Here is a 25,809-nt window from a genome sequence, read left to right as displayed (position 1 = left end):
TGGGTGGTGCCGTGTAAAGCCTCTACAGAAAAAAGTAATGTGGATGGAGAAGCTTTACAACAGTTCCATCTTCATATGTTTCCATCCAGGTTAGCTACTGTCATTCACCCACTAGTACAAAATAGTATCAGTGTGTCTGCAGAAGGGAGAAATGCCAGTTCTCACCAACTCTGCATCATATACCTTGTCAAAATGTTACTCAGAGCTTGTGTATGTTAAATATATTCTGTAAACATTTGTTTCAGATAGCTTTTAAAAAAAATATTTTCACATGCATCCAGAAACGAAATTACTTTAAGACAAGATGACAATGGTCAGAGCCATTTAAAAAAGTTTCATTAGCTTCACACTCAATTCTGAAAGTAAAACACTTAAAAATAGAAGCAAGTAAATCAGAATTAACATCTCTATTTTTTAGCGTTTATTTTATATTTTAGAACTATCAAAAAAAATAAACCATTTTCAGGCCAATGAGTGTGGTGAGGCAAAGTAAACACTCCCTAAAGGCTTGTCTTTTCTGTAACAAAGAAGTTACTGAGTTCATTGTCCCATGCTGTCTGTCTCCTGTATCCACAACTCAGTTCTGCACAGAAAGCTGTAGTGCCCAAGCATAATGTATTCTGGAGCCAAAAATGGTAAACTGTTCTTCATCCTGACCATCTGAACAGGTCCACCTTCACCCAGAGCTTTATTTGTTGCGGAGGCTTTCCTGAAATCAGTTAGGAGGACAATTTCCTAGTTAGCATAGTAATTAAGCCATTGCAGCTCCTTTAATATCCCATACTGAGCGCAAACCAACCACAAAAATGGAGTATTTGCATCAGTAGCGCTAATCTGCTTGTAATGTATCAATCAGTGTTTCCAAATACTGGCTATAAATTTGCCATTTGTATTTTCTCCTTTGTAAAAAATGTGAATATTTTACTGACCACTACGATATTTGTATTCCAGAAGATTTTTTTCATATGTGTGAAAGATCAATTTCCATACTAGCTGAAATCAGAACTGCCTGATTACATTCCACAGCGCTTGTACAATTAAAGGTAATAAATAAAGCACAGCCCTGTGCTTTTGAAACAAGAATTCAATGGATTAACAACCCGGAACTTCCAGGTTTCCATGGATTTCTTATAACCTAGTGGTTTAAGCTCACATACTGTATTACTAATAGTAAATTATATTTGTTTCTATAGCAACTTCTGTGGTGCTACATAGTATTCTTAAATCACATTAAATTGCAGTGCAGTTTAGTATCTTAATAGCTGTTTCCCCATATAGTGATTCTGGACTGCTCATGTGAGGAGGGTAAACATGGTTTAAACCTAATCAATACATAACCTATTGCAGTTTCTCACTGATCCCTGTTAACCTTAACAGTTTGTTTAGTTGCTGCCAGTTGACCAGCAACTTCTTTAAATCTGCAGACATCAAGGCTTTTTTTGTTATTACTTTCCATGAAAATTATTTGTATATCCTTAACTAAACTGGCTGTTTCAAACAGGTTAGGAAGGAACAGTAGAAGGAGGTGCCAGGGGAGTAAGAGATCATGACAAGGAGATGGACAGTGGGTATATTAAGAGGAGATAAGTAGCTTCTCAGTGAGGGTTTTTGAATACAGAACTTCCAGTGATCATAGGTGGGTCTTTTTAAGCCCTAAATGAATAATTAAATCCAAACTCATCATAATACCAGTGTGTCATCATCAGTTTGCTTTGGCAACAGTTTTCTAATCACAAAAAGAAAACAAGGGCTCTAGAGATGCAACCTTTTGAATGTTAATCTCCTATTTCTAAAGGCCCTCAAAAGGTATATGCTTGTCTTGGTACATGGGTCTGTACCATTCCCTTGAAATTTAAGTCACACCTTTCTAGTGGCACTTGAATATTTGGAAATTATGAAAAAAATGGGACATAAGATGAGCAGTGAGGTTAAAATGAGAAAATACTGTGATAGAGATCCAGAAAGGTACCTGCAAACTTTTCTTCCACATTTTTTAAGTCCATCCTGCTTAGTTTTGATTGTTTTCCAACTAGCAAGGAGACTTATTTTAGTTTGTAGTAAACTGCTTTCTCTCAGGCTTGGCGGGGGTGGGCGGAGGCATTTTGTGATTCAGTTTCTCTGGAAATACGATGAGAAATAGGACATTTCCAAATTTAATATAACTGTTAAAATACCTAATCTAATGAGTGAATTGTTCGCCTGCCACCCTCTAATTCAAGGTGGAATTTAACAGGCAGTTTCTCATTTTTTAGTCACCCAGAAGTGTTGTTCTCACTGCATGCCAGAATGACTTCTAAATCAAAAGTCAGAGTTTGTACTGACCTAATTGCAGAAGCAGAGGCTGCTCACTTTGCAATTTGTTGATGAACAGGAACATTGTATTTGTTAAGCTTTTCTTCAATACTTCTTTTGCAAAATATATCCATCATCAGGGATCTATCAGTACAGAGAAATTTCCACCTTTAGGATTTCTAGAGAACTTGACATTCATGCTCTGCACAGAGGAGATGTAGTGGTTCAAAGGGGCAGGATTACTTTAGCCAGGGAACTTCTTGGTGCCAGCTTTTACAGGCCTTGTGCACTCATGCAAGTACCAGTGGTATTCAGAAATTAGGATAGATACTGTCTAACCGAACACCTTGAGTACCCACCATCTTGTTCCTGGATACCTAACTCAGGTAAAATTTCCCTTGAAGACTATTTCCTGAAGGACTGCAGCCAGGTGTAGCTGCTGAGATTCACCTTATCAGGCCCTGTCTAAGATATTGGTGGAAGGGGAGATGCAGCACCATTTAAAACCAGAAATTCCCATGGCTTTGATGACCTGATCTAAAGACCAGTTAATACATTATAGCTGATGCTATGGTCTTTGCCCGGAATACTAAGATATAGTTGATGCATTTTATTTCTTAAATGCAGTACTAAAGAAATTTATTTGTCTTAATTGTCTTCTTTACCTTATAAAATTCCCTTATATAAGGCTTCTATAAAGTTTTTTTTATCAGACAAAATGTGTAAAGACAACAAAAGGAAAATAAAGTATATATTTAAACTGATATTTCTAACAGTGTTAGAAACTTCAGCACATTTATTTGCCATTCATTCCATGTTTTGGAGGGTCTTTGAACTGACATGAAACATGTGACCAGAGTTTAAATTCCTGGAGGGAACGCTTTATGGTCCAGTTTTCATTTAATTCACCTGGATGGAACCACTGAGTTATGTGCAGAAAAATGTGACCTGAGTCCCATGTCAGCTCAAAGAGCACAATAGGAGGGAAGGTACACTCGAGAGTCAAAATGTGTCTGTGATCAGAAGAGTATGGCATTGCCAGTGCTAAACTGCAAGAATTATTATTCGAGTGTACTGAATGCTCCCAGAAAGGTGAGAAAAGGATCTTCATGGCAAGGACAATTGCAAGAATCTGTGGATTTTGTAGCAAATAAGCGGGATCGAGTCACCTTTTGCCCTGTGACCTAGATATGGGTTTGGGGACTTACGTGTCCTTCATTCTTGCAACCTTGCAGTGGAGAGACCTGCAGCATAGCTCAGATTTACACTGTCATGGTTGTGTGACTTCAGTGGGGTCCCTCTGTATCTTCACTGGGCTAACTGGGGAAATAGTCATTTAGAAAGACCCCCTGGTGTATATTCAGGTAAAGAGAAATCACCTTTAGTGAAAGTTAGATGTGAATACTTGGAAACACAACATAATTTGTGTTCTACAAGGTTTCAAATATACCACTGTTTTTTCCTATTTATTCTTACACTTTCAGACAAATACTTTTCTGAAGGTAAATGCCTAATGACATGTTCGGTTTAAGTACTGATTCCCACCAACAATAAAAAATAATATGCTACCCTGAATGCTAATAAACTTTAATGCATTTATTCATAACTATATGAATCACCAAGATTTATACTCAACATAAAATTCTGGAAGTGAAAGTAATGAGGAAGAAATAGACTAAAGTAGGAGATGGTCTATATTTTCTGAAATATTTGTCAGCAAATCATGTACAATATGGCATTGAATATTCTTGGATTATTATTTATTCAAAAAAACAATCTTGCTAGAGAAAGATAAGATAGAGCAATAAAAAAAAAAAAAAAGTGATTTTAAGTTTATGATCTGCAATGTTCCTCAGTTAAATTGAATTGCTCCCACCAAAATCGATCCTAGCTAAGGAACTGTTCAAATGTGTTCATACTGATTCTGTTGAATTGCTTTACTTTGTAATCTTTTTTATTTAATTAAAAATTAGATACATTATTTCGGATTTTTTGCAATTTTATGTAAACTACACATGGTAAAGACATTATTTTTACTATTAAATTACACTTGCTGAATTCTGATAATGTCATTAAAAACATAGCAATGTCCCTATCCATTTATAACTGTGGAAGTCTCATGGCACTTTATACACTTCTGGTAATATTAGACCCTATGTCCTGGCAAAATGCCATGATAAATCCTAAAGTCTGACTGATCTCAAGCTCTGATTTATTCTGGAGTACTTATCCACTACCAAATCCATTATGTCCTTTTTGTCTGAGATCAATTACAGTCAATACTACTCTTAGTGTGTTCAAAATGAATCTGGCTTTATGGAAGCAAATATTCATTCCCCTGCAGAAGGATTTTGCAGTTTGACAAATGTCTTGGCACTTGGGGAGTGTTTGAATTGTGAAGTTCTGATATTTCCCTGAATGAAATGTTTGTTTGCATGTTTCTGTTTCAGATGTTGAAAATTATTGATACAATTTATTTTTTTTTTATCTTTTTATGACATGCATATTTGTGTTTCTCAGATAAATGGGAAGCCCCTGCAGTACATTTTCCCTCATGCAAGGCTCAAACTACTGAGAGACCCAAAGGATCACACAGTTTCAGGTAAAAACCCGCAACCCTCTATGACACATGATAATTAATTTGATTAGCATGAATCATGGAAAAGATTTGCAATATTAAAGATAGTTCCTGTGTCATATGCAGCAGGAAGTTCAGTGGTCATTTCAAATCTTGCTAGTTGGTTATAACAGAAAGCAGCAGTGGAGAAAAAAGGTCACAACATCTGTTCAAGATACATAAGCAGTACAGACGTTAAAAACAGAGGGAAAATCTGTTGTGTTATAGATATGAGCAGTCTGTTTTGCTGTTGCTTTTTATATAACTCTATATTCTCTATATGAGAAGTTTCTATAAAATAGGTTTGTGTTCCACATGTACAGAAGTGAGAATTTTATTCTTTCTGTACTAGAACTATTCTACAGAGGGGGATAGCAGAACCATCAGATCCCATTGTTCTGTGATATCTTCACATGGAGACATTTATCACAGGACTTCAGATTTATTCTCGTTTCCCTAACGCTAACACAAATGTTCGTGTAAGTCTGAGTCTGCTTGCAAAGGAGATGAAAGTGGCAAAGGTTATATTCATTCACCTCCCAGACTGTGAGCAGGAATGCAGTGTGATGTTTTCATGTATCAAATTGTAAAAGGCTGGCAGTGACAAGATCTAGCACAGGTAAGGCCTGTCTGTCTGAGCTTTTGGAATTGCACTCTTTCTCACATCTATACCGATAAAGGAACTCAAAGTTTTTTTAATATGCTGTTTGTCTTTTCAGAGGTACATGCTTTAAGCAGTTTTGTCGTGAAACCATCAGACTTTCTTTTAACTCACTTAAAAAATTCTAATAGCGTGTGTCAAACTCTATTTCTGTGCAGAAGTAATTACTGACTGCCAGCTTTGGTGTTCCCTCGAGCATTAAGTAGAAAGTGTCACGAACTTACTTGAATTGCTAAATATTGTTTTCACAGGGTTTCTGGCTGTAAAATCTTGATCACTTCCACCCCCAGTATCCACCTCATATTTAGGGTGTTAAATGAATGTTCTGTATATATTATGAGGTATTTTCTAGCTAGTCAGCGTAACACCCACTGATGATTTCAGGATGCAGAAAGACCCCTCCTCCCATGAAGCACAGTCTGAACGAAGCTGCTGGGTCCACCGATGTGTCAGCCCTCACTGCCCTGGGCCCTTGCAGGTCAGAGGGGCTCCTTGGCACCCTGGTGCAGATTTTGCCCTGGGGGGTGATGAGTAGTGCTGTGATCCAAGCTGCCCTCTTCCTCAAGAACAAGTGGAATTACAACCACACAACTGTATATAGCTTGTGATTTAAGGTTGCTGAAGGCCTGCTCTCTTCTGTAAAGTTACCCTTGTGCAATGTAAAATGCCACTTCCAAATTCTTGACTATCTCTTGTGCTGGCAACCACAGGAATATACCAAGCATCAAGGCATATGCCTTATAAGTGGTGACTGTAAAACCAAGGTGTAGATATTGACTTCCCATTTACTAATGCCCTGCACAACATGAGATCAGACAGGATCAAATATTTGCTCAGGATCCTCCTAAGGTTTCATATCCCACACGGAGATTGCTCACTGCAGTAGCCGTGCTATATTATACCTAAATTCTAATTGAGTAAGCCAGCTTGGCTATGTGTCTACAAGCTGCAGTCATACTTCTGGTTTTCAGTCCAGATATGCCCTTGAAGACCTGCACAGACATACTTCTGTATGATGTACGTATAGATTTCCATGCAAATATGAAAAGGCTTAAATGCAAATTGTACAGAAAAGAGCCAAAGGTGGAATAGGGTACCAACAGGGAAAACCCAGGCCAGGAGAAATTGTATTTTTCACTCCTTGCATATCTTTGAAGTACCATAACTGCTTGACTTTGTACCTCCCTTCCTTCCTCTCTCTCAGTGTCTGAAGGATTAAGGTAAACGGAAACTCTCTTTAGATGTGCAGTGCTTTCTCCTTAGCCTCCAGCTTTCCAAATGACCTCTCCCAGAGCCACACACACGGTTTTTATTAACTTTTTTAAAAAATCAATTTTTATTAAACATTATCTGCAAACTAATAGCAGGTATCTTTGTTTATTAACCAGACAATATTAGCCAGAGGCAGACTTAGAAATCTATTATACAGTAAAAGTTACCTAAAATCTTGGTAGATTAAATATATACTCTTACACCGCCACAGCTACCTCACTACAAGGTTATTGGATATTCATCTAGATGCCATGGTTGGTTGGTTGGCTGGCTAGTTTCTTTGTCTCTCTCTTTGTTTCTTTGTTTCTTCCCTTCATCTCCTTCTTCTGCTCTCCCTTTCTCCCTCCCCCTCTCTTTCTTATCAAAAGTACCAAAATAAGGTGTTGAATCATTTCATTTAACTGTTTGCCTTATACTTGCTACATAGGCACAGGAAGAGTGTATTTTAAAAAAATTAACAACCCTCAGTAAAGCTCACATGGGGAGTCAGATCCCTCCATGAAAACAGCAGTAGTATCTTCGTCTGTATTGGACAACACTCCCTGAACTGTTGTGTTGCTGGATTCTTATGAGACAGTGTGGTCCATTGTTTCTGATTATCTTACAGGATGTACAAAACATCCTCTGTCTTAACTATGCACAAAAGCCTGTTCTATGTGATCATTTCTACACATGCAAGAACAGTTTTTACTGATGATTTAAATGATCTACAGGCAGTTTGGTCAGTTCAACAGCAGAAGCTGCCTGGGGAGGTGCCTGACACTGACAGATTTTCCTCTCAGAGAATTAATGAACATATCTTAACTATACAACCTGTATCTTAACTGGTGTGTGCACAGCAGGAGCTACATTGGGAAATCTCCCAAATCTCCACAATTCCCGCTTGGAGAACTCCTGTAACTGTTGATCAGCTGCTTTGCTGGGAAGCTGGCTAGTGGTTCGACCTCATTCACTGGGGAATTCCTGGTCCACTCTGGACATTAATGATGCCGTATGCTTGGTCAGCCCAGGTACCCAGCTATACTACAACTGTAACTATAGGGCAAGCTTGAATTTCATCCTAGTACCATCATTATAAATTGAACTCTATAGATTTCATCACATACTTACCATAATGGAGGTTACTGCCTGATTATGGATCCAGAAATTGTCACATTATGAACATCAATAATAAGAGTAGTCTCAAATAATTTAAAATTCAGACTGTGTCACTACGTATAATGTACACATGCATTCTGTTTATTTCCTTTTTTGCTTAATGTAAACTGGCTCTGAGGTACAGATGCCTTTGATGCCTCTTACATATTCTGTAATAATTTGGCACACAAAAACATTTACTGCAAATTTTAGCATGTGAACGAGGTGTTTGAGGAACAAGAAACTGGGCCAAAATTGTGATAGCAAGAGAATAGTAGCTCTGTATGAAAAATAAATGTATACTTGCTAGCTGGCCTCTCTCTTGAGGGTTCTTGTTTCTTTAGCATATGTCATCATCTAAAACTCAACAACTCTTCTTTTCAAGGTATGCAATGGCCCCTTCTCAGGCAACGCTGATAGATGTGGAGGAATTGCCAAGGATTTTCTCTGCAAAGATTTTTTAATAATTTTCAATTTAAATTAAAAAAAAAAAAGAAAAAGAAAAATTTGGCTTCATGGTTAGGGTGATGTGCCAAAGTAATGATGGTAGTGATCAGTGAATGGTAATACAGCAGTATTTAGCTCTCCAGAAACTTGCTGTTTGTTTTCACTGAGAATCCCTTTTGGATCCTTTAGCATAGCAGCATAAGCACTGTTTTGTACTGCCAGCGTTTTCTCTTCTGTTTTTTAACATGTCATCGTTATATTTGAAGAAGTGAAGAGGGAACGTGGCTATTGAGGGTAATGAAAGCACTGGCAATACCTTTGGAAATATTGCAAAGATAAAAACTTACATTGTGTTATTCCTGATCAGAAAGCTATTTAGGCACACTGGGTGAAAACTCAACAAGGCAGACACATCTCAGTAGGTCTATAGGTACTATGAGTACACTCAGTCAAAGGTAATTTTTGCTGCTTTGCCTCACTTAGGGTGACTCACAAGTAATTTTTCCCTTTCCAAAGGTATTCTCTGTTTCCAGGGAGCAAAATGTACCTTTGAGCAGCCAGACTGTCCATGTTGTGGAACAGCCTCTTCAATTCTGATGAGGGGAAAAAAAAAAAAAAAAAAAAAAAAAAAAAGACAGAGAAGCAATTCAGAAAAAGCTATGAACTTTATAGTAAAGAAGACAATTAGACTGTGGGCAGAAGACTGCGTCCCTGATCTTCACTTCAGCAGTGATGTCAATGAAATGGCTAAGAGGGTGACAGGGTAGCTATAACACTGCACACACGTCAGAGATGCCTCATAATCTCCATAAGGATTATTAACTCCTGCACACAACACTACACTTCTGCAGCATGCCAGCTCATGGGGTACTTATCCTGAGGGAGGAAGAGAATTTGAAGTTTTCCTCTATCAAGCCCTCACTGCTATAGATAGTCTCTAAATAAATAACTCTATATATTTAAGGTTCTTTCACCTGCAAGTTCAGAAAATTCAGTTCTTACAGCAAAATACTGAAGTGCAGTGAAAATGTGATTACTAATCAATTAAAAAATGTGTTAATACAGTCACAGTCTGTGTTGAATGTGATATAGTAGTCAAAGACAGAGAGTGAGAAGTGTAACCCACCTCTTGTCCTCATACTCTTTTCTTAGAGGATTACTTACCTTGTTTCTTTGGTTTAATGTAAAAAATTGAGTTAATACTTTGCACAAAAAAACTATAGGTTCGTCTAACACTCTTCACTGGGGAAGGATTTTATCCCTAATTAATGGCCATCATTCCCTCAGACACTCTCTCCTTATCGGAAACATGACACAGAAGGTAAAAACCCATAAACAGAAAGGGACAGACCTGTTACAGCCAGGCAACGTCAGAGATGTTCCAGTGAAGTCATATGGCAGTAAATGAGGACAGGAATGGAAATAAAGGGAAGGAGAGATGTCTGTTTCTGTCTTAACAGCAATCTTAGAAAGAACTTAATACCGTTCAGCTTTTCTAAATTAAACAAAATAAACAAACCACAAACAAACTTTTGTTTTTATTAGAAATCTTTTGTAGAGATACAGACCATATATTCCATGTTTATGTGCCTTCTCTCTAAATTAATTTAATTTAAAAAGCATTAGTATGTGTATTTAAAATAGTTTCCTTTAACCCTTTTTGACAACTTGGTTGTTTATGCATTTTTCAGTGTATGAACCTCTGTTGAAGGATGTCTAATAAGATCTTAAGATGAGTGGAGGTAATTGAGAGGGCAATGTGTCTACTAGTTATAAAGGTAAAATTTGCTTTCATACCTCTCATGCAGAAAAATCTGCAGAAAGAAATCACTGCAACACTGAATGTTAGGGTTCAGTCAGGCCCCCAGGTTCCCATGGAAAGCAAAGAGGACAGCTGGCATATAGGAATGAGAGTCACAGAAGCCAAACCAGAAATCACTCTGTTTTGGAGATAAGTAATGCAGGTCAGCATTTTCTCATGAAGAACTAGAAGATGCGACATTCAGGGATGCATATCATTGGTGAGACAACTTGTCAAGGACATTAGAAAAAGTTAATAACTCAGAAATGTCAGTTTAAGGTTTCACTTCTCAGGTGAAGCATAAATTATCTTAACAACTCTCAGAGGAAAATGAAGAGCCTGTGCTCCCTTCTCTGCATATTGACTATCAAAAATATACATAGGTTTAATAATTACACTAGAATGAGGCAGTTACAAATGGCAGTCAGTTGGAGGTTGAAGTAGTTTAAATAAATCACCTTTTGGATATGGCTATTTTCCTCTATTGTTTATAACAAAGGGAGCATAAGGTGACTATCTTGGACTATGATTTTTGTCTTAGACCTTAAATAAGGTGACATGAACATGAATATGGCTTATTTACAAAGAAGCTATAGAACAAATCAAAAGACTTGTAGAGGACTGGTTGTCTAAAGGATCACATTGCTCCTCATCACCAAGAGACAAATGTCTATTCGACTTAGATTCACTTTCCAGAGCAGGGTGCTGGAACATTTTGAGAATGATTGCCTTCCATTCACTATTTACCTAATCACAGATTTGTGTGGGTCTTTGAAGTGCACTAGGTGTACAATCCCAGGCAATCTGGATAAGGATGATTAAGGTTAAGACATTCTGATTCTGTGGGTCGCTGACACAAAGATGTTCCTCATGGATTGGTAGGGTGCTCTGAGGTTGTGATTGTCACCTAGCATCATTGCACCAAGCTAACTGAGGTGCAGCATTTGTCAAATGAAACTTGTGTTTCTGAATTTTTTTCACTTTAATATTGTTTGTAGGTAATATGCACTCAATGCCTGCATGTTTATTTGCTGTTTTACTTCAGTAAAAAGAAGTTGGGGAAGGCAGATTGTCAGCAAAATTTTCTTTAGATAGCCTAAAATTTGCCAGAAAGTGTTCTCATTCCTGAAGAAATATGTTAATCAAGAAAGGGAGTGAAGCTGACATTAGACAGTCAAGGCTGATGAAGCCAAAGCTGTCTGAGGAAAGGCACCCCAAAATTACTTGAATTTCCTCCCCACACACATAAAAAGTCAGACCCCCCTCTCAGTCACTACAATGCACATTTTCTACGAAAGATGCAATTTAAGGAGGCAAAAGTGTAAGATATGTCAAAATGCTAATTTGCATGTTAGATCAGAAATTGTCTTTTTGTTTTCTGTAAAAACTGGTTTTATTTTGCTGCTTGTTGATATCTTGGACAGCAGTAGTCATTGGTTTCAGAATATACCATTTTCTCAGAAAAGACTGAAAATGTCCCTCATTTGACAGCTTCTAGTGTGTAGAAAAAAATTATCATATCATTCTCTTGATACAGAAGTGAAGACTGCAGTGTTTAAAGGAACAAGCTCTGCAGGTAAATAAAGTAACTTTATCCCTGTCACAAAAAAACCCTGCATTTTGAGGTGTTGATTTCAACAAGCAGCAAGCTGACTAGTAAATTATTATGCACTTTAATTCCTATGATGTTTTTCTTTTGCAGTAGTTATTATAAGAAATATTCATTTTGTGTGAGACATCAAATGAGTATATCACAAATAAGATGTGACATACCAAGTCTTATGAGATTTATGCCTATTCTTTAAAAAAAGATAGATAAAACAACTAAAAATCATTATGTCAACTGCCCCACTTGTGGAAAAATTATTTTTCTATGTTGCTTCCTTCTTTTTTTATTATTATTTTATTACCAGCCTAATATGGGTACAACAGAAGTAAGGCACTTCATTACTTAAAGATGTGAGTTTAAACCCTACTTAGATGAGAAATTATTGGATACAGTTGCTAACTTCATTCAGCAGTGACTGATGTCATCAGGGAAATAGCATGTGCAATGAACTGAAGGTCTCAACATGTGTCTTAGAAGACAGTTCCTATTTCCAAACACAAAGCTAGCCTGTATCCTGTATCCACAGATTGAATGGTTGTAAGAAATGAACTGTCAAATGGCCACACACTCCTTCCTGGGGACAGTCTGAACAGCTGCACTATGATAACTCTTCTGAGAATAAACCATGAGCTTCTGTCTCTGCTGTTGCCAGTTTGGGATCTTTTCCAAGCAATAAGTCAAAAGTTAATTTGAAGTTTAACAACAGAGGAACTACAATTCCTTCACTTATTTTGTGTAATTTATATGAATATTATAATGTTTTTAATGAGTTATACACCAAAACCAGATAATGTCTTTCTCTCTGAGAGAAGAAGGAATGTTCAGAATTTTTTACAAAGCCTTAAATGATTGCAGGCATTACTTGTTTCGGAAGAATGTTATTTTGCAATTTATAGTTCCACAAATTCATCCCCATTCATGACAGATATCCATGCAAAAGTGTATCAGTTGATTCCTTTGCGCAGGAGAGTCATTTGGGGGAGATATTCCTTTGGTTTTCCTTCAAGGGGAATTATCCAGTGTGCAGAAGCTTTACTGGGTGTCTGTTAAGTGCAGGCAGTGTCATCTTTCCTACAGATTCCTCAAAATGTTACCAAGAGCCATCAATGTTCCTCATGGCATGTATATTCCCCATGGTGTCCCATGTCCGAAAGAAACAGATAGAATGAAGTAGCTTCTATTGAACTATTGCCAACACACATTTGCACAAATATTGGGCAGATTTGCTCTGCTCTAAGAAGTTTATTGGAAAAAAAAAAAAAAACCAAAGGTTGATTAATTACATAAATAAATCAACACCTGTCTACAGTTTGTATAAATCTGTAATACCAGGGCATTATGCAAAGTCTCTAACACAAAATCAACACACAGGGTTGTAGTAGAGAGAACTTATGTGCAGAATCCTCAAGCCTTTTCTTGGTATTTTCTTAACAAAACGTAAATAGCTTCAAAAGCTGGAGATCCTCTTTCATAACAGCCAAATAAAACATAATGGTTTGAAGTTTTGGTCCAAGATGTTAAGATAACTGCTAACAAAGCTCACTGCATTCACATAGGACTAAATTATTATTTGTTAATAATAGTTTCTAAGACATCACTAATACGCCAGATTCATAACATACCAAGTAAGTTGTGATATGCCATCAGAGCATCCTTTATGTAAATCCTTTTCCTCTGATGACGGGGCTGCCTCATACTATGTGGGAAACATCAATATAATCTATTCAACTTTTCCCTCTCATTGAGAAGAACATTAATAAAACGTTTGAGCTAAAAGCAACTACTGTAGCATTAAAAATATCACAAAAATTCATTTTTTGGCAGTGAAGCCATGAACGATTGGCTGACATATTGGCTGGACAGATTAAAGCTTGATTTTATGGTAGATTCATCCTCATAAGAATCTAAAGTTTTGTGAAACTGGACTGAAATTATGGTATTGCAGTAAGCTGAGAGACTCTAGATTTCAGGCATGTTCTTACATTAACTTTGAGCCTGGAATTGGGATGTAAATGATTGGATGTCTGGGCAACTAGATGAGTCAAAAATTGCTTAGATGGTTGGGTTTTGAGGGTGGTTGTTAATGGACTGTGCTTTTCTGGAGACAGGTAACAAGTAGAGTACCACAGAAGATCCTGTCGTGGGACCATTTAATATCTTTATCAGTGCCATGGAGGAGGTAATGGAGTACGCTCTCACAACATTTGCAGATGACATCAAATTGTGGGAATATGCTTGAGGTCAGGGCTGCCATTCAGAAGAACCAAGACAGGCTGGAGGAATGGGCCAACAGAAACCTTGTGAATTTAAACAAGGACAAATACAAATCTTGTACCTGGAGAGAAAGAGCCCTGTGCAGTGACACAGCTGAGGACCGACTGGCTGGGGAGCAGGTCTGCAGAAGAGGCTGCTCGGGGAGGTATCCATAGACAGCCATCTGCACATCATACGCATTGGCAGTAAAGGTGGCCAACAGCATCCTGGGCTGTGTTACCAGGAGCATGCCAGTAGATCAAAGGAAGTGACTGTCCCCTTCTGCTCAACACTTGTCAGACTGTCTAGACACTGTGATCAGTGTTGGCCCCACCCCACGCCCAACACAAGAAAGACATTGGCAAACAGGAGTGAGTTCAGCAGAGGGCCAGTTAGGTGGTTGAGGCTGGAGCACCTGCCTTGAGAGCAGAAGCTGAGGGACAGGGCTTGTTAAGCCTGAAGAGGAGACAGTTTCTGGGGGGACCTAATAGCAGCCATCCCATACCAAAGAGCTTATTATCAAGAGGGACCCAGGCTTTTCACAGGTGCATGGCAGTAGGATGAGAGGCAATGGGCATAAGTTAAAACAGGGGAAGTTCATACTAGATATAAAGAAAATGTTTTTCCCCACTGCACTTAGCTATAACTATTAAGATGCATAAATCTAGTATTTTGTGACTGGCTTTAAAAGTCCTTCCATTTTAGCATGGAAAGGAGAATGTATGTGGTTAGATACAGGCCTCCTCACTAAATTAGAGCTGTGTGGACAAGAATACTATGACAAAGAAGGGAGAGAAAATTCAGAACAGAGGGAGAGAAAATTCAGAACAGATGGAGAATGGTGAAGATCATGTTTTGACTAATGCAGTCCTGATGATAATACCAAGACTGAATGGTCTTTCTAGCATTTGCTAAAAAGTCTCAAAGTGCTCCAGAATATAGGTTTACAGTGAATAAGGTCATTATGTCTGCATTTATGTATATGTTTAAGAGTGTCACCATCAGCATATCTTACCTGAGTATAGCATCAGTACTCTGCATAGATAGCATGAAATACTGTCCAGTAGGTGATAGGACAGAGTGATGTTTCTGTTTCCTCTTAACCCTGTCCTCCACTTCACCATCTTCATAAAAAGAATTTATGATAGATACAGCCTTTGTGCTCCCCAAATATCAACATCATGATTACTGGAAGAGTAATGCAAAGTAAAGGAGAGGAATGTGTTCCTTCCTTCCTTCTTAGCATGTTGGATAAGTCTACACAACACCCTGGACAAGATTTTTAGCAGGTGTAATAATCATCACTGTTACTCATTGAAGATAGTAAATTTTTTCCAAATTTATTAACATAAGAACAGTCTTACTAGGTCAGACATAAGGTTTGTTTAGCCCTTCATCGTGGCTCTGACAGAAGTTATTTAAGTATATAAGGCCAGAGTAAACACAGTGCAATATTCTCACAGCTTCCAAGAGTCTGTGGTTCAGCCACTTTGTGAAGCAGTGACTGCTTCTTTGCATTTAATGGGGAACTACTCTTTTCCTAGAGGCTTTTGTTTATGTGTTATATTATGCTTTGCTTATGCATATCTTTATGCATTATATGTTTTATATATATATGCATTATATATAATGCATATGTTTATGCAAATATATAAAACTAGCATATACCTATAATATCTTACATATTACAGTATATCGTATCATATTTACATTAAATCTATTACTGTTTCTTAAGCATCAAAGCTGATAAGGATGTGAGAATTCAAAATTAGCATTTTAAACAGAGTTCAGGTGTCAGTCAGTGGCATCTGTTGAACGACTGGTGTCTATCAGTAAACACAGACGAATCTCAGTGCCTACAGATTTTTTTATAGATTTAAAGCTACAGTCTACCATAGATAACACCCGAGTACTCTGATGTGACAGATCATCCAAAAAGAAGAGGCCTGTATCTTGTTTTCAAGTAGATAAGTGTTCCGAGATGCTAATTTATAAAGCACTTTATGATCCTTCAAGAAGATAACCAGTGTGCAAAACAGTATGAAGCAGATTTGCAGCTGATATAAATCAATGCTGTGCTATTAAAACAACTGAAAAATATCTGAATTTCATCAGCTCAGGATTTGGCTTCAAATATATTTTATGCTTTAATTGCCAATGGCCAAGAGGTGGAATAACTAAGCAGGCTTAATTGTGTTTCTAGGAAACAACTTCATTTAAGCTAATTTCATTAGAAAGCACCAAAACAATTCTCCTGAGCACAATTTTGAAAACATTGTACCTATCTAGACAACCAAGCTCTGATATGGATCATGTTATGTATTCCAGAGAATCACATAGGAATAATAATACAAATAAAAATTTACCCTGGATTTGATTATACACATTACTTTTCCTGCTGCTTTCCAAGTGCCTGATCTAACTTGGTTTTGCTTTTTTTGACATGTTTCCTTTCTGTCTGTTCTCCAGACTTTCCAGATTGCTTTATCATAGCTATAATATTTAAATAAATAGCTTGCGTTTCTTTACAGGACTTTTAAGTCTGAACTCTCCAAAGAGAAGTCATTGTTTTTTCTGTGGCTGACAATTCTGTTTCATACAGATAGTGGAACGTGGTGTAAAATTTTTCCGACAGATAAGGGCGTACCAGCACCCTAGCATATGTCTCGTCTAGATAAGGCTGGAGGAGGAATGGGGAGATAATGTCTAGTAAATGAAAACAAGAGGAAGGTATGCTCTGTCTTTGTTCACAGCCAAATAGAGTTGGAAGACTATTGTTTGATTTGACTGATATGTTCTCATTGCTATGGCGTGGTACATTGGCACATTGGAAAATCTTTTATGCCTAATGTCTCATTTTCAGTCTTTATCCTGATGCATTTTTCTAATTGCTAGCATTGGACCTTGAACAAAAATGTCACCTTTGTGCTTCCTTGCTATGATTCAGCCTTCTGGTTTTTAATTTTTTTTTTTAAGTATTTTTAGAAAGTGATGAAAAGCATGTTTGGACTTGTGGTTTTTTCTTCCCTCATTGGTATATCTGTGCATTGGCTCATGGATCTGAAACAAAACACTTAATCTTTATTTTGAGGTTTAAACATAGCTTCCATTTCAAACTACTCAGAGGACATGTGTTGTAGCCCTCTGTTATGACCCGGACTGGGAGCCCAGGGAGTCTTAAAGATTTCATGATGCCCTCAGGTTAAATTAAGGTGAAATGACACCAAACAACTGGTTAAAATGTTTTATTTGCAGTAGAAACAACTTAAACTTGGAAAAGGATAGTAAGCATTGTGGTGTCTTATTGATAAATATATAAGAAAGAAAAGAAAGGAAAGAAAAGGAAGGGAGACAAAGAGAGTTAAAGAATCCGGTCCCCACCCCAGGTTCCAGTGTTGTCTCAGGTCTGGTAATCTTGGGTGGTGGGTGCACACACAGCAAAGTTTTCTGTTGCCTTTTTAAGTTCATCTTATCAGCTGATTTGCATACTAGACAAGGAGAGGCAGGTATTTCACAAAATCATTTTCATGAGAGATGAGAAAAACATGGGTTTTGCACGTGCATTGAGGGGGAATGGGGTGCATTAACCCTTTTGTCCCATTGAGTCAGTGGTCACGATCTTCTCCTATCACCTTAACCTTTTCCTCAGATTTTGTTTCTCGGGCAATTATCCAGTCATTAGCTCCATGTGGTGTCAGTTGTTTTCTCACTTATTTTTTTAGCTCTTCTTCAAGACTATAGTCGTAAATAAAAATGTAGGCATTAATCTGAACATATGGTTTTACTCAGCCTATGTCTCCCCCCTTCGAGGCTTATCTAGGAGATTTGGCTATACAGTTGCACCGGAGTGCAGCCATGCACCCTTCAATGCACTCTGAGCTTCCCTAGGCATATAATTAATTCCTTAGACTAACCACAAAGGCCAAAATTTGTCCTTGAGGCTTTCTGTGTCAGTGAATGTTTGAGGCATTAACTCCTTCAGATCCTCACACCCTCATATGCATTTTGCAGTTCAAGCCCATTTCAATTTTTCCCATTTCACCTCTGTATAGTTTCAAGTTCAAAGCACATAATATCCAAAGGTGGAAAAACAACCATGGTTTTCCAGAAACAGAATAAATAATGATATTCAACTACCATCTTGAAGGGCATGCTCTTAGGATCGTAGAAATCCAAGCCAGTGGTGGTTTTTAGTATCTTTCTCAAAAAATCAGTCACCTAAAAGTCTATTAAAAATTCATGTATCGCTATATCTAACTGTGACAAGAATCCAATTGCTGCTGATGCTCATACTTACAGTTTCCTATGTCAATTTGCACAAACTCTAGTGTGATCATTGAAAATCTGTTGTACGTTCTAATTGCTTCTTTACTTTCTTTGCTCATCTAATTAGACAGGCAAATGGTTTCATACTTGGAAAAATTAGCCCAGAGGAAATATTTGTTTGAGTTAGCACATGAACAATGTTTGCACAGAGCTTCTGGGTCACACGCCTCCATTCTCATGACAGTGTTGAAGTTGTTGTTACTGTATGGGACTTACCTAATAATTAAACAATATTGGTCCCTGCATTTAGTGCTGGAATTCTATTTACTTTTATAAGAGAAAGCATCCCTGGGAACTTAATTCACACCTCTGTGTGAAGGCAGGACCACCAACACCAGCAAAAGCTTGGTATGTCTTCAATTCAGTTTTTCTCTGCTCTTTTTTGATTTTTTTTAAACTGTAACTTATGTAAGGGGTTATTGACATTTGTTTGGAAAGACAAGTCTAATCATTGCTTAGATGTTGAAATAGTTCCAGGAAATCTAGACTGTTTATACTCTAATGGCTATATTGGAGCTGCTCAGCAAAGCAATAAAAAGACTATAAGATTTCATGAGCTTCCCTGTAACCAGAGCAATAGCAACAGATTGGCAGCAATCGGATCTTTATCATCTCCATAATGGACAAAAAAGACCAAATTGTAATTGCAGAGCTCAGGTTAAGGTCAGCCTAATCCAGCAAAATAAATTATAGTTTTTCTGCTGTGTTGCTACTGTGACACCATAAAATATACAAGGGGATACGATTTCATAGTGATCTGAGATACACTGAGCTACACAAGTTCAGAACAAATAAGTCTAATTGGACACAAAGTACCTAATGGTGAAATTAAGGAAAAGAGAATGATGAATTTTTAAAATAACCTTTGCAGTGATGCTTGCCAAGTCACCAGTGACAGAATTTATTAGTGTCAAGTTGTTGGTCACTACTCAAATATAATATAGATGTAATATATATGTAATGAATATGCATCACTGAAATAGTTTGTGATGTCTGGAAGGATATGAAATGACAAGCGAAATGTCCTTTTGAAAGTCACAGAATAGGTTAATAGTTGGCCATTCAATTTTATTAATATTTTCTCTAAGTATGAATTTCTCTCAAAAATAACTCTTCATTTATTAGACACTTGAAATCTTCAATAGAATAGAATAGCATAGCATAGCATAGCATAGCATAGCATAGCATAGCATAGAATAGAATAGAATAGAATAGAATAGAATAGAATAGAATAGAATAGAATAGAATAGAATAGAATAGAATAGAATAGAATAGAACAGAACTGAATTACAGTTGGAAGGGACCTACAATGATCATCTAGTCCAACTGCCTGACCAATTCAGAACTGACCAAAAGATAAAGTATGTTATTAAGGACATTGTCCAACTGTCTCTTAAACACTGACAGGCTTGAGGCATTGACTACCTCTCTAGGAAGGCTGTTCCAGTGTTTGACCACCCTCTCAGTAAAAAAATGCTTCCTAATGTCCAGTACAAACCTCCCTTGGCAGAGCTTTGAACCATTCCCATGAGTCCTCTCACTGGATAGCAGCGAGAAGAGCTCAACACTTCCTTCTCCACTTCCCCTTCTCAGGAAGCTATAGAGAGCAATGAGCTCACCTCTCAGCCTCCTTTTCTCCAAACTTGACAATCCCAAAGTCCTCAGCTGCTTCTCATAGGACATGCCTTCCAGCCCTTTCACCAGCTTTGTTGCGCTCCTCTGGATTCATTCAGGGACCTTCACATCCTTCTTAAATTTCAAGGTGAAGCTGTTCCAATGCTGAATACAGTGGGGTAATCACCTCTTTGGACCTGCTGGTTGTACTGTGTTTGATGCACCCCAGGAGGTTGTTTGCCCTCTTGGCTGCCAGGGCTCACTGCTGCCTCATATAGAGCCTGCTGTCAACCAGCACCCCCAGATTCCTTTCTTTCAGGGCCACTCCTCTCCCAATTTATACTTGTGCCCAGCATCACTCTGTCCTAGGTACAGGATCCAGCATTTGGATTTGTTAAATTTCATCCCATTAATCATTGCCCAATGCTCCAGTCTATCTAGATCCCTCTGCAAGGCGTCTTGTCCCTCAAGGGAGTCAACAGCACCTCCCAGTTTGGATTCATCAACAAACTTGCTAATTGTGCATTCAACTCCTGCATCCAGATCATTGATAAATGTATAGAACAGAACTTGCCCTAGAATCGAACCCCGAGGAGCACTGCTGGTGACCGGTTGCCAGCCAGATGTAGCCCCATTCACTACAACCCTTTGAGCTCTGTCTTTCAGCCAGTTCACCCAGCACACCATGAACCCACTTACCCCACAACTGGACAACTTGTCCAGGAGGATGCTGTGAGGGACAGTATCAAAAGTCTTACTAAAATCTAGACAAAATACATCCACCACCTTCCCTTCATCCACTAGGCAGGTGACCTAAAGCTTCTAAGTTTGTATTTTCAGCTATATAAATCAGTGGCTCACAAGCTAACTGTAATGATTTAGTATCCATATTTGTTTATCAAAGTATAAAACCAATTTAGTTGTGTGATCTATCTTGTTAAAGTTTAGCATTAGGCTTTTTGGGTTGTGGGGGTTTTGGGGAGCTTTTTTGCTTAGTGTGCTGCATCTTAAGGCTTTAGTTAAGATTATATAGGAGAGTAGGATCACAGCCTTGAGAAATCAGTAAAAACAGTTGCAATTAATTAACAGTTTTCTAGCTTTGAAGCATCCTAAAAAGGACTGGATCTTAAATGCATAAAATTCGCTTTGAAGAGATGTTTTCCTGAAGATATTTTCCATAGAAATCAATACTCAGAGTTCAGAAAGTGGCCCTCTCTCATTCAAAGCACAGTGATTCATTTTCTGACGGTTAACTAATCCTGTGTCTTCTAAAGAAGAAAAGAGTAGTTCATTAATCTGAAAATCTAAAATTAAAATATGAATGTCTGGTTATATCAAAATAGTCTGAGAGATGGGAATTAAGACTCAAAAATATAAAATTAAATCAAAAAACAAGGGAAAAATCTGATAAAGCATATGATTTATAATATTTTTAAACTATCTGCATTCTGGGTGATAAATTGGGCAACATTGGAAACAGAAGTAGTAAACTCAGAATTTTCAATAGACACATTATAAACAGGTTTGAAATCCCATCTTCACATGAGAAAATAAAGCAACATCCAAGCAATATTTCTTTGTCAGCCAGAACAGAGCACTTAAAGCTCATTGGGCAAAAAGTAACTCATTCATTCTGACTGCCAGGAATTCAATGTTTTATAATTTAAGTTAAAATATTTCTTCTAGTAACATTTTTGCAACATAGTAATAGAATACAATTTTCTAATTTAGTGCAAACAAATGAAATTACATGAAATACCTCCTGATTTGTCCAGCAACAAGAACTTGTGCAAACACACACACATATACCCTGCCCTGTGGTTGTCGCTTAGCAAGCATGATCCTACTTAATACAGAATGTCAGTCATACATTTGACTCTAAAACCAGCAAATATAAAATCACAAGCATTTCCAAAGTGTCTAGGAATAAAAACCTTTGCATAATAGCATGCAAAATAATTGATTTTATTAGCAGTAATATGGACAAACACCTTAGATTTTCAAAATCAGAACCAATGTCAGCCATGATTTTCAAAGCTCTCTGGCACAGGTATCCATAGAATTGCTTCTGAAATCAAGTGTCTTGTATGCTCATTTCTGTGACAGACCACCTCTCTCATTCTGTTATAATTGAGCTATCAGAGGTAGAGATACTTGTATAGTATATCATGACAAAACTCTGACTCTGTAAAGTTACTTCCCTAATGTGATGAAAAGCGTCCAGTCTTACTGATCTGTTGACAAGTCCATATGTTGACTGTGTGGATTAAGAGTAAGTTACAGTGTACTTGTTTGCTTGTGTTGTCTACTAATAATAGTTTATTGGATTTGCTGAACTTAATGGTTCCCAGTTGTGAGCCTCAACTCTGTAACATATGAGTCTTTCAATAGTGTTTGATCAGAAGTACTCTGATAAATGTGCAGAGCAGCCCTCATGAATTTCTAAGACCTAAGAACGGACTAATGTTTAAATGCTTTTATTGTGGTTCACATTCACTTTATGCAATGAGGTGCTTATTTTTTTAAAGATTGTATTTTTCAACTTTTGTAAAGGACCTTTAGACCCATCCAATTCCACCAATTCCAATTACACTGAAAAATTATTTTCCTCAACAAAAATGATCTTAAAATTTCCCATAGGACAGTCCCAGAGTGCCAATATAGCTGTTGTTTAAAACACAGCATCCTTTCTATATATCAAAACAATTCTGTTAGAAACCAGCCAAACATCAATATGTTTAGTTAATCAATTATCATCCATACCAAGTTTATAGTTAAAGGAATATTAGCTACCATGATGGATATATCTTGTAGCAGAAATTTAACTATATTCCCCATGCCTGTAAGTAGCTTGGGTATTTAGGTGTTTATTATATGGGTCCCTTTACAGTTTTTTTTTTTTTAGACAGTCCCCCTCAAGCTGAAATATTTATACTTTTCCAGTTCTAATTTGCTGTTAAAAGAGGGAGAAACAACTGTTCACTTGTCATGTCCAAAAAAAAGGCTTAAAAAGATTTACACTCTTTGGCATTATTGTATTCTTTTTCATTACATTTGAATTACTTTACATTCACCAGTGTAAAGTCTTACAAGAAGCTGACTTTCTTAAAGATGTTGCTCAGGTCTTCGTATTACAAAAAAGAAGGAAAAAATGTAGAGAGGGGACAAACTGGCTAAAATTCTTAGCAAAAATCTCAAGGAATTTACTAGCAAATTTCATGCTCTCAGCTCACAACTCCTACTGAGGATACTCAGACATGCCTGCAGAGCACTTCATAGAGTGTTTTTGAACTGGCAAAGTTGCACTGGACAAGAAACAAAGTAAGCTTGAGAGGATGTTCTTGCCATATCAAATCTTTGCACAGTTCTAACTTATGGAGTTATTGTTCATGTTGTCATAAGGTTGAGTTTACATATTCCCTACCTCTCTTAACTGGTCTGAAAATATCAAGACTAAATATCAACACATAAGTAAAACAAAAATACAGACTCTGAAATGGGTTTATGTAACAGATCTGAACTTTATCTCAAAGTTGGATATAAATATAATCTAGAGGTGATCTATGTTCAACATACAAAACTCCTACCTGTACTCCCAGTAGTACATTTTCTCCTGTTACAAACTAAACAGTACAAGATCTGGTCTGCAAAGAGTGTTGATCATCCTTTGTAAATACTCAAGGTCTGTCATACCATTTATCATACGCTAGCCCTCAGCCGTGTCATAGCTTATTCTCATAATACCCCTGAAACTCATCCTTGGCCATCAGCCCACACTGAAATAATTCACTAAAAGTTCTGTATACTGATAACACATCACCAGTGGTCACCCCATCACTGAAACCTCACCCAAATTGTGTTATGTTAGGTCACAAAACATAGACCTAATGGAAGTATACCATCTCCCTAAGACTGATCTGTATCCATCATCTGAGGTGCCACCAGCCACGCCACTAGTTGTGTGGTTGAACTTCTTGCATGCACCAGCAATGCATACTGCCTGATTTATATAACAGTCCGTTCATCTCAGTGCATGTACGGTAATTACTATGCAGTATCTGTAAGAACAATCCTCATATATTTCCTTCTAATTCCTCACCATTAATTTTCCTTGGTTGCTCTCACCCACTTGTTTTATCGGTCTATTAGAGGGATACAACATTTTGGTCCAGGCTTGCAGTGGCACAATGAGCTCTTTCCATGTTAAATAATTCCTGCTAAACCACTTAAGTCATGAGTCTACTTTGACCCTCCTTACCTTTACATTGTGGGGTACAGGATCCATGCATATATCTGAACACCAGGCATATTCCAAAACAAATGAAAATGCTTGTTTGGAAAATGTCTAATATGCAATTATGAAGAAACCTGAGGCACAAAGGAATAGTAAAAGTAGTGGAAACATTTTTGGCCAGAGACTCAATGATGTGGCTATCTTGCTTCTAAAACAAACTCAGGGCTGACTTGTCAGACATTAATAGCATTATGAGAAAAAACTTTAATCTAAATAGATAAAGCTTTGCAACAAGATTGTGTGGTGAGCTTGTTATATCTGATCAGTCTAATCACTCAGCGGGTTTGGCTTATTAAATTAATAAATTAATTTTTTTTTTTTTAGCCATTACAATAAAGGTGGGAAAATCAGCCTTTACATTCCCAGATCAAAGTGTGAATGATCTTATATGAAATTTTCTTTTTCTTCTAAGAAGAAATTTGTTTTTCTTTTATGGGAAGTATTTTTTTAAATAGTGAGATAGCATGAAAAATTGGCAATGCATAAGATTAGCTTTATGAGACTATTTTTCAAGCTTTTGTTTTCAGTTTCACTGTTACATGCGTAAGGGAGCTTAGTGATCTGTTTCTCTCCAGCTAAAATAATTGGAGTTATCAAAATGTTTTCATCTTTGTAATTTTTAAAAAAGAGAGAAAATATGTTAGATTTGATGATGCTTTGATTGTAGGCTTTTTCATTTTGATAATTCATATATCCTTTGATATAAAAGATGTCAATTAAAAGAAAATATTTGAGAAAAATAATAGCATCTGCCAAATATAAGTTCATGGAAATGTACATGCTTTGCTGCTGGACCTCAATGATCTCTATCTGTCTCCATATTTATGTTGATTCTAAAAATTCAGCTACTGTAGTTTTTCAGCTAAATTGCATGCATGTTTTAAGCATATGATAAAAATATCCTTTGAATCCACACGTCACATGGATTTCTAGAAATTTAATGCAATTTAATTAATATTGCAAATTATGGTTTGCTTAAAATAGGTTTACCATGCAAATAGGCTCTTTGCAGTACAGTAAGGCTGTCAGAAGAAGGATGTATTGGTTTCAATGTAATTTTTAGTGAAACAGTTATTTGTGTTATGTCAGTCATACGGTAGTTATTCAAAAACTTTTCCTTCACAGAAACACTTCTACCTAAAGTTAAGTCTTTGGGAAACTGGCAGATGGGACTGCAATTAACCTTAATCTTCCAACCATAGGCAGAAGTTATTGGTGACACCCTTCAGTAACCTATGCTGAGTTGTTCTCTTCCTTTCTTTCCAGTGAATTATTCATTGCTTCATCTCTCTTTAAAGTTTTCTCTTTCTTTTGATCACAGGCAATGGACTGGGAATCCGAGTTGTAGGTGGGAAAGAAATTCCAGGAAGCAGTGGGGAAATTGGAGCTTACATTGCCAAGATCTTGCCTGGGGGCAATGCAGAGCAGACAGGGAAGCTGATAGAAGGTAAGATAAATGAATATGGAACCACAGGAGCATTGGGAG

The 25,809-nt window shown here is 37.2% G+C and overlaps 1 protein-coding gene across 1 annotated transcript in view; it reads left to right on the top strand.

The window, feature by feature from the left end:
- Positions 1-25,809, top strand: part of PCLO (piccolo presynaptic cytomatrix protein) — a 382,367-nt gene that overhangs the window by 228,748 nt on the left and 127,810 nt on the right. Inside the window, exons 9-10 of the mRNA XM_074827920.1 lie at positions 4,813-4,894; positions 25,645-25,770. Of these exons, the coding sequence (XP_074684021.1) occupies positions 4,813-4,894; positions 25,645-25,770 (208 nt within the window). The remainder of the gene's footprint in view (positions 1-4,812; positions 4,895-25,644; positions 25,771-25,809) is intronic.

The sequence above is a fragment of the Strix aluco genome, chromosome 5, assembly GCF_031877795.1.
Source record: "Strix aluco isolate bStrAlu1 chromosome 5, bStrAlu1.hap1, whole genome shotgun sequence".
In the NCBI taxonomy this organism is placed as follows: domain Eukaryota; kingdom Metazoa; phylum Chordata; class Aves; order Strigiformes; family Strigidae; genus Strix; species Strix aluco.
The sequence above is the reverse complement of the archived record's forward strand: the minus strand, read 5'-3'. Positions and strand labels throughout refer to the sequence as shown.